Source organism: Drosophila persimilis, unplaced genomic scaffold (genome assembly GCF_003286085.1).
Source record: "Drosophila persimilis strain 14011-0111.01,24,50 unplaced genomic scaffold, DperRS2 tig00003950-arrow-arrow-pilon, whole genome shotgun sequence".
Lineage (NCBI taxonomy): Eukaryota > Metazoa > Arthropoda > Insecta > Diptera > Drosophilidae > Drosophila > Drosophila persimilis.
In genome coordinates, this window is record NW_020825718.1 from 49978 (window position 1) to 64480 (window position 14503).

The 14503-nt window shown below is 45.8% G+C and overlaps 1 protein-coding gene across 1 annotated transcript; it reads left to right on the forward strand.

Annotated features, from left to right (window-relative positions):
- The first annotated feature begins 12839 nt into the window (after positions 1-12839).
- Positions 12840-14096, forward strand: LOC113567316 (cysteine and histidine-rich protein 1 homolog). Its single transcript, XM_026994648.1, has 2 exons — positions 12840-13703; positions 13773-14096. Exons 1-2 carry the CDS (start codon positions 12945-12947, stop codon positions 14094-14096), a joined length of 1083 nt encoding a protein of 360 aa, XP_026850449.1. The 5' UTR covers positions 12840-12944.
- The last annotated feature ends 407 nt before the right edge of the window (positions 14097-14503 follow it).

Genomic DNA, 14503 nt, shown 5'->3' on the forward strand with positions numbered 1-14503 from the left:
AAAAATTGCATATCAAAGCGTTGCCGCTTGGTCGCAAATCGGCATCCACAAATCTCAGAGATCAGATCATTTTTATAGCCAAAGGGAACAAATCAATTTGCACTGGCTACGCAGCGCCCGACGTCACGCTCAGACTGATTTTCTGTCTCTCTCGCACGCACTCTTTGTCGTGTCGTTTAATATAAGCGGCATCTGCCGGAGGAGAGCCATACTGACTTAGTATCGGGTATAACTGTAGAGTTGCGGTGTCCGCAGCAACTCACAACGTTCCCCCTCGTTGGTTTTTAGTTTGTTTTACTGGTGCTGCACTTTACTGAAGAACGTTGACTTGAGTACTCATAGCGACAGCTCGTTTTGCGTCGCAGCCGAGATGAAACCGAGAGCCGGGCTCATCACCGGCGCCACTATCAAGGTCAAGTGCTTAGAAGCGTACGTCCCGGTCCGCTCAGATAAGAGAGTGGAGTGAAGTAGAGTGCTCAAAGTAGAGTTATAGACTATGTAGTATACTATGTGGGCATGGAGGACATTTTACTGCCCATTTAGAGCTCTGGCAAATGGTCGAGATAAGAATTTATATAAAAAAAAATCGCGTACGAGTATGGAAAGTATACTAGGAAACGGGATACAGGGGGTCAAAGGGACAGATCAGCATGGATACGTAAACGAAGAAGATCACCGGTCAGATCTTTGTCGGCTGCGGTATCGCTCATTGGCGAGAACGCCCACCCTACCATGATCCTTCAGGGCCACCTATTAACAGTCAGGATCCCTTCAAATAAGCCTGCCATTCGATATTGTCTTACATTTATTGGGTATTACTATACAGCATATACTGGGGAAGGAATATCATAAGGGCGAGGTAGGGTATAATGATCTTAAATCTATAAAACTGATTAGTAGTAGGTATATAGAAATGCATGTATAAAACCGTGATCATGGTTGAAGACCAACGAATAGTTACCGCACATTCATTCTTTTCAGATGGGGGTTAAACCGGTGGTACGGGCACGTGGCCAATAGAGGTGTCCGGGAATAACCAATTCGTAACTTCTAGACCAGCGTTGTAATACGTAGATACTAGTGGTGCTAATCCTACGCGGAAAGAACAGAAATTTTTCAACGGGTCTCTGTAGCTGGGTGGATAATTACCTCAACAGAATTACACCACTGATCGAACAATTTTACTGAACTGTGGGCGTTCGTTTTCCAAATGGTCGAACGGCTGCCCCAGTATTGACGATATATAACTGGCGCAAACAGCAACCCACGTTTTCCCACACTTTCTATGGTCTTCTTCTGTTATACGGGATCCAGACACAGCAATATTTAATGAAATATAGTGCACGGCAGAAAAATTGCATATCAAAGCGTTGCCGCTTGGTCGCAAAACAGCTGTTGATAAGCTTTATCAAAGCTCACAAGATCTTCAACTCGAATTTTTTTACGGCCTAGTTATACCCGATACTCAACATGAGTATTGGGGTATATTAGATTTGTGGTAAAAGTGGATGTGTGTAACGTCGAGAAGGAATCGTTTCCGACCCCATAAAGTATATATATTCTTGATCAGCACCAATAGCCGAGTCGATTGAGCCCTGTCTGTCTGTCCGTCCGTCCCCTTCAGCGCCTAGTGCTCAAAGACTATAAGAGCTAGAGCAACGATGCTTTGGATCCAGACTTCTGTGATATGTCACTGGTACAAAAATAGTTCAGAACTTCGCCTCGCCCACTTCCGCCCCCACAAAGGACGAAAATCTGTGGCACCCACATTTTTAAAGATACGATAAAACCAAAAACTCAGAATCGTAGAGGATGTTTATATATTCTAGAATGTAAAATCTTAACTAGATCGTATGATTATTATAGCCAGAATCAAGAAAACAATTTCATTCTTTCTCGCTCTGTCTCTCTCTAACACACAGGATTCATGGTCGATTTTGCCAATTGCAATATATGAGTTCAAGGATCTCAGAACCTATAAGAGCCAGAGCAACCAAATTTGGTATCTACACTCCTGTGATATCGGACCTTCACCGTTTCGTGTCCAAATTTCGCCACACCCCCTTCCGCCCCCGCAAAGGACTAAAATCTGGGGCATCCACAAATCTCAGAGACTATTAAGGCTAGAGCAACCAAATTTGGTATCCGCACTTTTGTTAGATCTCACTTTATCACGTATATCTCAGAATTTCGCCCTACCCCATACCGACCACACAAAGGACGAAAATCTGTTGCATCCACAATATTGCAGATTCGAGAAAACTAAAAACGCAGAATCATAGATAGCGACCATATCTATCAGCTTGCTGAATCTGGATCAGATCGGATACTAGGAAACGGGATACAGGGGGTCAAAGGGACAGATCAGCATGGAAACGTAAACGAAGAAGATCACCGGTCAGATCTTTGTCGGCTGCAGTATCGCTCATTGGCGAGAACGCCCACCCTACCATGATCCTTCAGGGCCACCTATTAACAGTCAGGATCCCTTCAAATAAGCCTGCTATTCGATATTGTCTTACATTTATTGGGTATTACTATACAGAATATACTGGGGAAGGAATATCATAAGGGCGAGGTAGGGTATAATGATCTTAAATCTATAAAACTGATTAGTAGTAGGTATATAGAAATGCATGTATAAAACCGTGATCATGGTTGAAGACCAACGAATAGTTACCGCACATTCATTCTTTTCAGATGGGGGTTAAACCGGTGGTACGGGCACGTGGCCAATAGAGGTGTCCGGGAATAACCAATTCGTAACTTCTAGACCAGCGTTGTAATACGTAGATACTAGTGGTGCTAATCCTACGCGGAAAGAACAGAAATTTTTCAACGGGTCTCTGTAGCTGGGTGGATAATTACCTCAACAGAATTACACCACTGATCGAAAAATTTTACTGAACTGTGGGCGTTCGTTTTCCAAATGGTCGAACGGCTGCCCCAGTATTGACGATATATAACTGGCGCAAACAGCAACCCACGTTTTCCCACACTTTCTATGGTCTTCTTCTGTTATACGGGATCCAGACACAGCAATATTTAATGAAATATAGTGCACGGCAGAAAAATTGCATATCAAAGCGTTGCCGCTTGGTCGCAAAACAGCTGTTGATAAGCTTTATCAAAGCTCACAAGATCTTCAACTCGAATTTTTTTACGGCCTAGTGATACCTGATACTCAACATGAGTATTGGGGTATATTTGATTTGTGGTAAAAGTGGATGTGTGTAACGTCGAGAAGGAATCGTTTCCGACCCCATAAAGTATATATATTCTTGATCAGCACCAATAGCCGAGTCGATTGAGCCCTGTCTGTCTGTCCGTCCGTCCCCTTCAGCGCCTAGTGCTCAAAGACTATAAGAGCTAGAGCAACGATGCTTTGGATCCAGACTTCTGTGATATGTCACTGGTACAAAAATAGTTCAGAACTTCGCCTCGCCCACTTCCGCCCCCACAAAGGACGAAAATCTGTGGCACCCACATTTTTAAAGATACGATAAAACCAAAAACTCAGAATCGTAGAGGATGTTTATATATTCTAGAATGTAAAATCTTAACTAGATCGTATGATTATTATAGCCAGAATCAAGAAAACAATTTCATTCTTTCTCGCTCTGTCTCTCTCTAACACACAGGATTCATGGTCGATTTTGCCAATTGCAATATATGAGTTCAAGGATCTCAGAACCTATAAGAGCCAGAGCAACCAAATTTGGTATCTACACTCCTGTGATATCGGACCTTCACCGTTTCGTGTCCAAATTTCGCCACACCCCCTTCCGCCCCCGCAAAGGACTAAAATCTGGGGCATCCACAAATCTCAGAGACTATTAAGGCTAGAGCAACCAAATTTGGTATCCGCACTTTTGTTAGATCTCACTTTATCACGTATATCTCAGAATTTCGCCCTACCCCATACCGACCACACAAAGGACGAAAATCTGTTGCATCCACAATATTGCAGATTCGAGAAAACTAAAAACGCAGAATCATAGATAGCGACCATATCTATCAGCTTGCTGAATCTGGATCAGATCGGATACTAGGAAACGGGATACAGGGGGTCAAAGGGACAGATCAGCATGGAAACGTAAACGAAGAAGATCACCGGTCAGATCTTTGTCGGCTGCAGTATCGCTCATTGGCGAGAACGCCCACCCTACCATGATCCTTCAGGGCCACCTATTAACAGTCAGGATCCCTTCAAATAAGCCTGCTATTCGATATTGTCTTACATTTATTGGGTATTACTATACAGAATATACTGGGGAAGGAATATCATAAGGGCGAGGTAGGGTATAATGATCTTAAATCTATAAAACTGATTAGTAGTAAGTATATAGAAATGCATGTATAAAACCGTGATCATGGTTGAAGACCAACGAATAGTTACCGCACATTCATTCTTTTCAGATGGGGGTTAAACCGGTGGTACGGGCACGTGGCCAATAGAGGTGTCCGGGAATAACCAATTCGTAACTTCTAGACCAGCGTTGTAATACGTAGATACTAGTGGTGCTAATCCTACGCGGAAAGAACAGAAATTTTTCAACGGGTCTCTGTAGCTGGGTGGATAATTACCTCAACAGAATTACACCACTGATCGAAAAATTTTACTGAACTGTGGGCGTTCGTTTTCCAAATGGTCGAACGGCTGCCCCAGTATTGACGATATATAACTGGCGCAAACAGCAACCCACGTTTTCCCACACTTTCTATGGTCTTCTTCTGTTATACGGGATCCAGACACAGCAATATTTAATGAAATATAGTGCACGGCAGAAAAATTGCATATCAAAGCGTTGCCGCTTGGTCGCAAAACAGCTGTTGATAAGCTTTATCAAAGCTCACAAGATCTTCAACTCGAATTTTTTTACGGCCTAGTTATACCCGATACTCAAAATGAGTATTGGGGTATATTAGATTTGTGGTAAAAGTGGATGTGTGTAACGTCCAGAAGGAATCGTTTCCGACCCCATAAAGTATATATATTCTTGATCAGCATCAATAGCCGAGTCGATTGAGCCCTGTCTGTCTGTCCGTCCGTCCGTCCGTCCGTCCGTCCGTCCGTCCGTCCGTCCCCTTCAGCGCCTACTGCTCAAAGACTATAAGAGCTAGAGCAACAATGCTTTGGATCCAGACTTCTGTGATTTGTCACTGCTACAAAAATAGTTCAGAACTTCGCCCCGCCCACTTCCGCCCCCACAAAGGGCGAAAATCTGTGGCACCCACATTTTTAAAGATACGATAAAGCCAAAAACTCAGAATCGTAGAGGATGTTTATATGTTCTAGAATGTAAAATCTCAACCAGATCGTATAATTATTACAGCCAGAATCACGAAATCAATTTCACTCTTTCTCGCTCTGTCTCACTCTAACACACAGGTTTCATGGTCGGTTTTGCCAATTGCAAAATATGAGTTCAAGGATCTCAGAACCTATAAAAGCCAGAGCAACCAAATTTGGTATCCACACTCCTGTGATATCGGACCTTGACCGTTTCATGTCCGAATTTCGCTACGAGTATGGAAAGGATACTAGGAAACGGGGGTCAAAGGGACAGATCAGCATGGATACGTAAACGAAGAAGATCACCGGTCAGATCTTTGTCGGCTGCGGTATCGCTCATTGGCGAGAACGCCCACCCTACCATGATCCTTCAGGGCCACCTATTAACAGTCTGGATCTGGATCCCTTCAAATAAGCCTGCTATTCGATATTGTCTTACATTTATTGGGTATTACTATACAGCATATACTGGGGAAGGAATATCATAAGGGCGAGGTAGGGTATAATGATCTTAAATCTATAAAACTGATTACTAGTAGGTATATAGAAATGCATGTATAATACCGTGATCATGGTTGCCGCTTGGTCGCAAAACAGCTGTTGATAACCTTTATCAAAGCTCACAAGATCTTCAACTCGAATTTTTTTACGGCCTAGTTATACCCGATACTCAAAATGAGTATTGGGGTATATTAGATTTGTGGTAAAAGTGGATGTGTGTAACATCCAGAAGGAATCGTTTCCGACCCCATAAAGTATATATATTCTTGATCAGCATCAATAGCCGAGTCGATTGAGCCCTGTCTGTCTGTCCGTCCGTCCGTCCGTCCGTCCGTCCGTCCGTCCGTCCGTCCGTCCGTCCCCTTCAGCGCCTAGTGCTCAAAGACTATAAGAGCTAGAGCAACAATGCTTTGGATCCAGACTTCTGTGATTTGTCACTGCTACAAAAATAGTTCAGAACTTCGCCCCGCCCACTTCCGCCCCCACAAAGGGCGAAAATCTGTGGCACCCACATTTTTAAAGATACGATAAAGCCAAAAACTCAGAATCGTAGAGGATGTTTATATGTTCTAGATTGCATAATCTCAACCAGATCGTATAATTATTATAGCCAGAATCAAGAAAACAATTTCATTCTTTCTCGCTCTGTCTCTCTCTAACACACAGGTTTCATGGTCGGTTTTGCCAATTGCAAAATTGAGTTCAAGGATCTCAGAACCTATAAGAGCCAGAGTAACCAAATTTGGTATCCACACTCCTGTAATATCGGACCTTGACCGTTTCGTGTCCAAATTTCGCCACACCCCCTTCCGCCCCCGCAAATGACGAAAATCTGGGGCATCCACAAATCTCAGAGATCAGATCATTTTTATAGCCAAAGGGAACAAATCAATTTGCACTGGCTACGCAGCGCCCGACGTCACGCTCAGACTGATTTTCTGTCTCTCTCGCACGCACTCTTTGTCGTGTCGTTTAATATAAGCGGCGACTGCCGGAGGAGAGCCATACTGACTTAGTATCGGGTATAACTGTAGAGTTGCGGTGTCCGCAGCAACTCACAACGTTCCCCCTCGTTGGTTTTTAGTTTGTTTTACTGGTGCTGCTCTTTACTGAAGAACGTTGACTTGAGTACTCATAGCGACAGCTCGTTTTGCGTCGCAGCCGAGATGAAACCGAGGTCAAGTGCTTAGAAGCGTACGTCCCGGTCCGCTCAGATAAGAGAGTGGAGTGAAGTAGAGTGCTCAAAGTAGAGTTATAGACTATGTAGTATACTATGTGGACATGGAGGACATTTTACTACCCATTTAGAGCTCTGGCAAATGGTCGAGATAAGAATTTATATAAAAAAAATCGCGTACGAGTATGGAAAGGATACTAGGAAACGGGATACAGGGGGTCAAAGGGACAGATCAGCATGGATACGTAAACGAAGAAGATCACCGGTCAGATCTTTGTCGGCTGCGGTATCGCTCATTGGCGAGAACGCCCACCCTACCATGATCCTTCAGGGCCACCTATTAACAGTCAGGATCCCTTCAAATAAGCCTGCTATTCGATATTGTCTTACATTTATTGGGTATTACTATACAGAATATACTGGGGAAGGAATATCATAAGGGCGAGGTAGGGTATAATGATCTTAAATCTATAAAACTGATTAGTAGTAGGTATATATAAATGCATGTATAAAACCGTGATCATGGTTGAAGACCAACGAATAGTTACCGCACATTCATCCTTTTCAGATGGGGGTTAAACCGGTGGTACGGGCACGTGGCCAATAGAGGTGTCCGGGAATAACCAATTCGTAACTTCTAGACCAGCGTTGTAATACGTAGATACTAGTGGTGCTAATCCTACGCGGAAAGAACAGAAATTTTTCAACGGGTCTCTGTAGCTGGGTGGATTACCGGAACAGAATTACACCACTGATCGAAAAATTTTACTGAACTGTGGGCGTTCGTTTTCCAAATGGTCGAACGGCTGCCCCAGTATTGACGATATATAACTGGCGCGTCCACTCAAATTAAATCATCACTTTGAGCCGCACTTGGCACTTGCACTAGGCTTTGACTTTGGCTTGACCTTGGTTTAGAGAACTGGGTCAGCTCTACAAGACTTTTTTTTCCACGGCCGGTCACTCTGACGGTCACGAGGAGAGAAAGAAAGAGGCTGGGACTACTAAAAACAGCAACCCACGTTTTCACACACTTTCTATGGTCCAGACACAGCAATATTTAATAAAATATAGTGCACGGCAGAAAAATTGTATATCAAAGCAATGCTCAAAGTAGACTATGTAGTATACTATGTGGGCATGGAGGACATTTTACTACCCATTTAGAGCTCTGGCAAATGGTCTAGATAAGAATTTATATAAAAAAAATCGCGTACGAGTATGGAAAGGATACTAGGAAACGGGATACAGGGGGTCAAAGGGACAGATCAGCATGGATACGTAAACGAAGAAGATCACCGGTCAGATTCTTGTCGGCTGCGGTATCGCTCATTGGCGAGAACGCCCACCCTACCATGATCCTTCAGGGCCACCTATTAACAGTCAGGATCCCTTCAAATAAGCCTGCTATTCGATATTGTCTTACATTTATTGGGTATTACTATACAGAATATACTGGGGAAGGAATATCATAAGGGCGAGGTAGGGTATAATGATCTTAAATTTATAAAACTGATTAGTAGTAGGTATATAGAAATGCATGTATAAAACCGTGATCATGGTTGAAGACCAACGAATAGTTACCGCACATTCATTCTTTTCAGATGGGGGTTAAACCGGTGGTACGGGCACGTGGCCAATAGAGGTGTCCGGGAATAACCAATTCGTAACTTCTAGACCAGCGTTGTAATACGTAGATACTAGTGGTGCTAATCCTACGCGGAAAGAACAGAAATTTTTCAACGGGTCTCTGTAGCTGGGTGGATTACCGCAACAGAATTACACCACTGATCGAAAAATTTTACTGAACTGTGGGCGTTCGTTTTCCAAATGGTCGAACGGCTGCCCCAGTATTGACGATATATAACTGGCGCGTCCACTCAAATTAAATCATCACTTTGAGCCGCACTTGGCACTTGCACTAGGCTTTGACTTTGGCTTGACCTTGGTTTAGAGAACTGGGTCAGCTCTACAAGACTTTTTTTTCCACGGCCGGTCACTCTGACGGTCACGAGGAGAGAAAGAAAGAGGCTGGGACTACTAAAAACAGCAACCCACGTTTTCACACACTTTCTATGGTCCAGACACAGCAATATTTAAGAAAATATAGTGCACGGCAGAAAAATTGCATATCAAAGCGTTGCCGCTTGGTCGCAAAACAGCTGTTTATAAGCTTTATCAAAGCTCACAAGATCTTCAACTCGAATTTTTTTACGGCCTAGTTATACCCGATACTCAAAATGAGTATCTGGGGCATCCACAAATCTCAGAGACTATTAAGGCTAGAGTAACCAAATTTGGTATCCGCACTTCTGTTAGATCTCACTTTAAAACGTATATCTCAGAATTTCGCCCTACCCCCTACCGCCCACACAAAGGAGCTGGGAGCTGGGAAAACGCGGAAGGAGATGGATGCGGATAAAAATTCGAGTGGCTTGCGAAAAGTAAAACTCGTGGCGGACCAGATCCACGCCAACGCGATCAGTGGTACGAGGAAGATCCTGCATCGACGCTGTACTTACGGAGAGAAGACCCTGCATCGATACCACACTTACGGAGAGGGGATCCTGCATCGACGCTGCACTCACGGGGAAGAGGAGGATTTCGACGAGTACAAGCGTGGGAGTTCAGGGGTAAGCGAGTCTCTAGACGTGTATACGGGCTGCTGAGCGGTGCGATAGGTAGGGAACCAAGAAAGAATAAAGTGAAATGTAATATAACAGAAACATAGCACGACCACCAACAATCTATACACTAGGGAACCTGGAAGCCCGGGGCTTCATCTTCTCTGCCCTTCCTCACGCCTCTTTCCCGAGTCTCCCTCTTTGGCTGCACCCACGTGGTGACCCGTATTCGCTCCGGATGCCCGTCGGGGCCCCGCGTGATTCCCTCCAGTTTTTAGTAGCACAACGGGATCCTGAGGTCGCTGTCCGGCGATTGCCTAGGCGTACTCGGTGACACCTGTCGGCGTTCCCCCCGCATGATTCCCTCCAGTAGTTTGTGACCCCGAAGGGTCCGAGGCCGCTATCCGACGATCGTCTAAGCGCTCCCGGTGACGCCTGTTGGTGTCTCGCCTGATCCCAGTAGTTCCCAGGGTCCCGAAGGTGCTGTCCGGCGATTTCCTGTATGATAAAGACTTTCGCAGTAATGTTTAGCCCGATAGTGTCCCGTGAGTGCTATCCGGCGATTGCCTAGGCACTCTCGGCGATATTCGTCGGTATTCCCGTATTCGTAGTAATTCTTAGTTCGACAGTATCCCGTAAGTGCTATCCGGCGATTGCCTAGGCACTCTCGGCGATGCTTGTCGTTATCCCGGACCCTCGTAGTAATTCTTAGTTCGATAGTGTCCCGTAAGTGCTATCCGGCGATTGCCTAGGCACTTTCGGCGATGCTTATCGATATCCCCGACTCGCGTAGTAATTCTTAGCCCGACAAGGTCCCGTAAGTGTTATCCGGCGGTAGCCTATGCGCTCTCGGCGACATCTGTTGGCGCCCTGTATGATCCCAGTAGACCGGCAGGGTCCCGGAAGTACTGTCCGGCGATTGCCTAGGTACTCTCGGCGATACCTGTCGGCCCTCTTCAGCTTCGTAGTAGTTCTATCCGGCGATAGCCTAGGCACTCTCGGTGATGCCTGTCGGTATTTCCTCAAAGCAAAGCACCCCTTTCCGCGTCGTAGTAATTCTTAGGCCGAAAGGGTCCCGTAAGTACCGTCCGGCGATAGCCTAGGAACTCTCGGCGATACTTGTCGGTATTTCCGCATAGCAAAACCCCCCTTTCCGCGTCGTAGTAATTCTTAGGCCGGCGGGGTCCCGTAAGTACTGTCCGGCGATACCTGTCGGTATTATCGCATAGCAAAGACCATCGTATTAATTCTGAGTTCGATGGAGTCCTGAAGGAGCTATCCGGCGATAGCCTGAGTGCTCTCGGTGAAACCGACTGCCACGTCCCACGCTACGATCGCTCCCGTCCGCGGGACGGCCGCCCCGTCCCCATCGTCGGTCCCGGCAAATTATAAATATTGCTGTAATTTCGACCCTGGAGTGGACTGAGACATGTACCCCAGCCCAGGATAGCTTCCTTACAAGGTTATGTAGCCGGGCAGGTGGACTCTCCACCGATTTCCAAAGGAGAACAAAAATCTCGGCCCCACACCAAGGTCGACTCCCGAAGAGTACTCCCGTCAAGGGTGGGAGTTTGGTGTGGGTGACAGAACTTTGGGAGAGCTGGGTGGGCTACCGCTCGACGCACGGGTTTGCAACAAAAAAAAGACACTTGGTGGCGAGGCGCGGCAAATATGCACTTTCCAGTTTTCTCGGCGCACGGCTATTAATTTAGTCCGATTTTTGCGAAGCGCACACCGCGTGGGATTTTCACAGTTCCGTTTTATTCGGTTTCGGTTTGTCTTTCTGAGAAGTTATTTGGATTTTTTTTCTTTGGGGTTTTCTTTGGGGTGCTTACACGTGGTTGATTTAGATATATATTTGCTACCGACGCGGAGATAATCACCGGCGGCACAGATTCAAATTTTCAAAAGAGAACGCTCTGGTGCTTTGCACTGCTTAAATAAGAGCTTACCGATCTTAATGCTCGGATTCGAAAGCTCCGTTGCGATGCGCTGCACAGCAATTACGGAAGCTTAGCTCAGCTGTTCCCTACCTAGAGCTTGCCTGCACCCACCCCAACTATGCTATGCCATGCACCGATAATTGGCCCAAGGTTATTGCATGCGATATACCCGATATGCAACCGTTACACATTTCCGAACACATCCATTTGCTTCTCTCTGTTCCGAGGCTTGAGGCCAATCTATTTGCCCATTCGTGTGATACATTTTGCTACACCTGTTACAAACACCTCCATGAGCACACACCAAAGTTCGAGGCAGGATGAGTAAGAGCCCCGATGCGTTTGCATAAGAAAAGCTCTGAGCAAGAGCATTCTTGCATTCTTCTTGAACATTCACAAATTTCACACAAAAATGCCATAGGAATTGCACACAGAAATGCCAATCGATCTATTTATACTCAATATATTTACTCGTATTTACACAAGGAGCGGTTGAGGAATGTTTGTCAGTACTCGTACTCGTACTCGTATCGAAAGTGTCTAAGCAACAATTTGGCATTATCCACCATAGCCTTAGCACGCTCCGATGGCGTGGAGAAAAATCCAATTTTCACAGCTATTTGTTTGCCCGACCCCGACTACCCCGACTATTTTATTCAATGTAGCCCCTTTTAGGTTACTCATTCATAGACACTCGTTGCAGTGATTATCCAACTATTTGATCCCGTCCGAAAAATATTTTCCAAAAGGTCTCCTCCGCGCCGTCGGTGATCTCCTCACGCGGGCTGAATTTTGTTTTGATGAGTCGGTGTGAATCGAAGGATCATTAGCCCCATTCTTTTCATCCAACTTATCGTTAATTTCCTTCCTGTTTTGCTACTCAAAAAACAATTCGCTTCAGCAGCGATCAAATAAAAAAAAAAAAATTAAAAAAAAATATAAAAAAACAGGTCAGCAACATATCTAATTTGACATGTACTACATGAAACATGGACTAATAGGCACAGTAATCTTGTTTGCGATAGCAGAGCACTTTGGCGGTCAAAGAGGTTACTTTTCAGCCCACCAGTCCACCGAGACACCACCCCACCAGACCCATTGAACGCCTTAGGCCGCATTACAAATATTTTTGAGTACATTTATGTGTAGATCAAAGTGCATTCTATTAAATTAAACTATTCATGGGTGCCTACTATGCCGTTTTTCTCTGTGTGTATCCTCTGTTTTTAAATTTGTAATTTTCAGGGAACCAGCGTGGCCTTGGAAAACTCGTAACCTTGTGCTCGTACTTTACACCAGAGTATCAGTTCACTCTGCAACAACAGGCAATCAGAATTGTTGAATAAAGCACGCACACATACTGTAAAGCCAGGCCGAGGCTGCTGGCCGAAATACCCTTCAGAATGTCGAATGCCAACCCCAATGTCAACAACAACGAGCAGCCCCCAGCCGCCAAGAGGCAGCGATTGTCAGATGTTGCAAGTAAAGATGAAAGTACTTTGAATGAGATTTCGACTACTATGGACAGCAGTGAGGGTGAGGTCGGCGGGTCCACGGGTGGTGGCGTATCCGATCTTCGTGAGCGACTGCATAACATACTGGTGTGCGTTGTGTGCCGCGAGGTTCCACAACCACACGACTTCTTTCAGTGCAGCCATGGGCATATCATGTGTGAAGACTGCAAGACCGCCGTTCTGGCTGTTGCCATCTTCAATAAAACGCGTGCCTGCTGCCCCAGTTGTCGATCGCTCATTAGAAACTACGATCAGGAGCAGAATCTAGTGGTGCGCCAGACCCTCTGGGAGCTACCCATCAGCTGCTCCAGCTGCAATGACCAGTTCTCAGATAGGAAAGATCTCTCCAGACACTTGGAGTTCGTTTGTGAGGGGCGTGTGGTTTGCTGCAAGTACCACTACCTGGGCTGTTCTTGGAAGGGCCCCTACAAGGACAGCGTCTCACATGATTCCGACTGTAGGTTTCCCCAGAAGCAGGGAAAGGAGATCCTAGATATTCTGCTGCATGTCGAGGACAGGGAGCTTGAGGCCCAAAAGCCCGTGTTCATCCATCGGGTGCTGAGTGCTAGCCGGGTGGAATTTTTGACCTTGAGAATGAAGTGGATACACCGCTCAGAGGGTTTACACCCACGGACCCTCGAGTCTGAGGTAAGGTTTTGGAGAACCAGAACTCGTCTGCAGCATACCTCTGATGATCTCTTATCCCGATCCCCATAGACGATTCGTGCCTTTGAGGAGGATTGGGTGCTGCGTCTACGTCCGAAAAGAGCTGGGGAAAAAATCACCGTCAGCGGCCAGCTATTGCTTTCGACTACCCCACGAGTGTCCCTCATGGTCGACCATTTGATCCAGATGCCGCAGAGTGTCTGCAGCGCCAAGCAGCTGCACGACATCCGCCCGCGTATCTACCGCCATATTTTCGATTCAACCGGCAAGTGCGCAAACCGCCAGGAGCTTCCCTTGGCGGGACCTCAGGCCCTGTACCGGCTATTTGCCATGACCCGGATCCAGCTCCGTTTGTGGATGTTTTTGCATTATTGAGCTGACGCTAAAAACCTTTAAATTGTAGTTTAAACCTTTATTGGGCACAACATCTTTTGATTTGATTTTTAAATTCGTTGCTTTAGAGCTGCATTTTTAGGGTTTGGGCGCCTTCTGGATCTGCTCGTTCACAGCTAGACCTTCTTCAGCAGCAGCCTTGGCCTTATCATGGAAGTCGTGCAGAAGCAATCGAGTAAATTAGGCATACGTTTTTGTCTGGTCTGTTAATGTCGGCTAGTGTCGGCTAGACTTACCTTAACGCTATCCTCGTTGAAAAAGTCCATGACCTTTGCCAGCAGGTCGTTGAGCTGAGCCTCAACTGGCTTGGTGGGCTCCTCACGAGGCACGCGAGCACACATGCACACCTGAAAGCAGAGTTACAGTAAAACCACAATCAGTCACTTCCT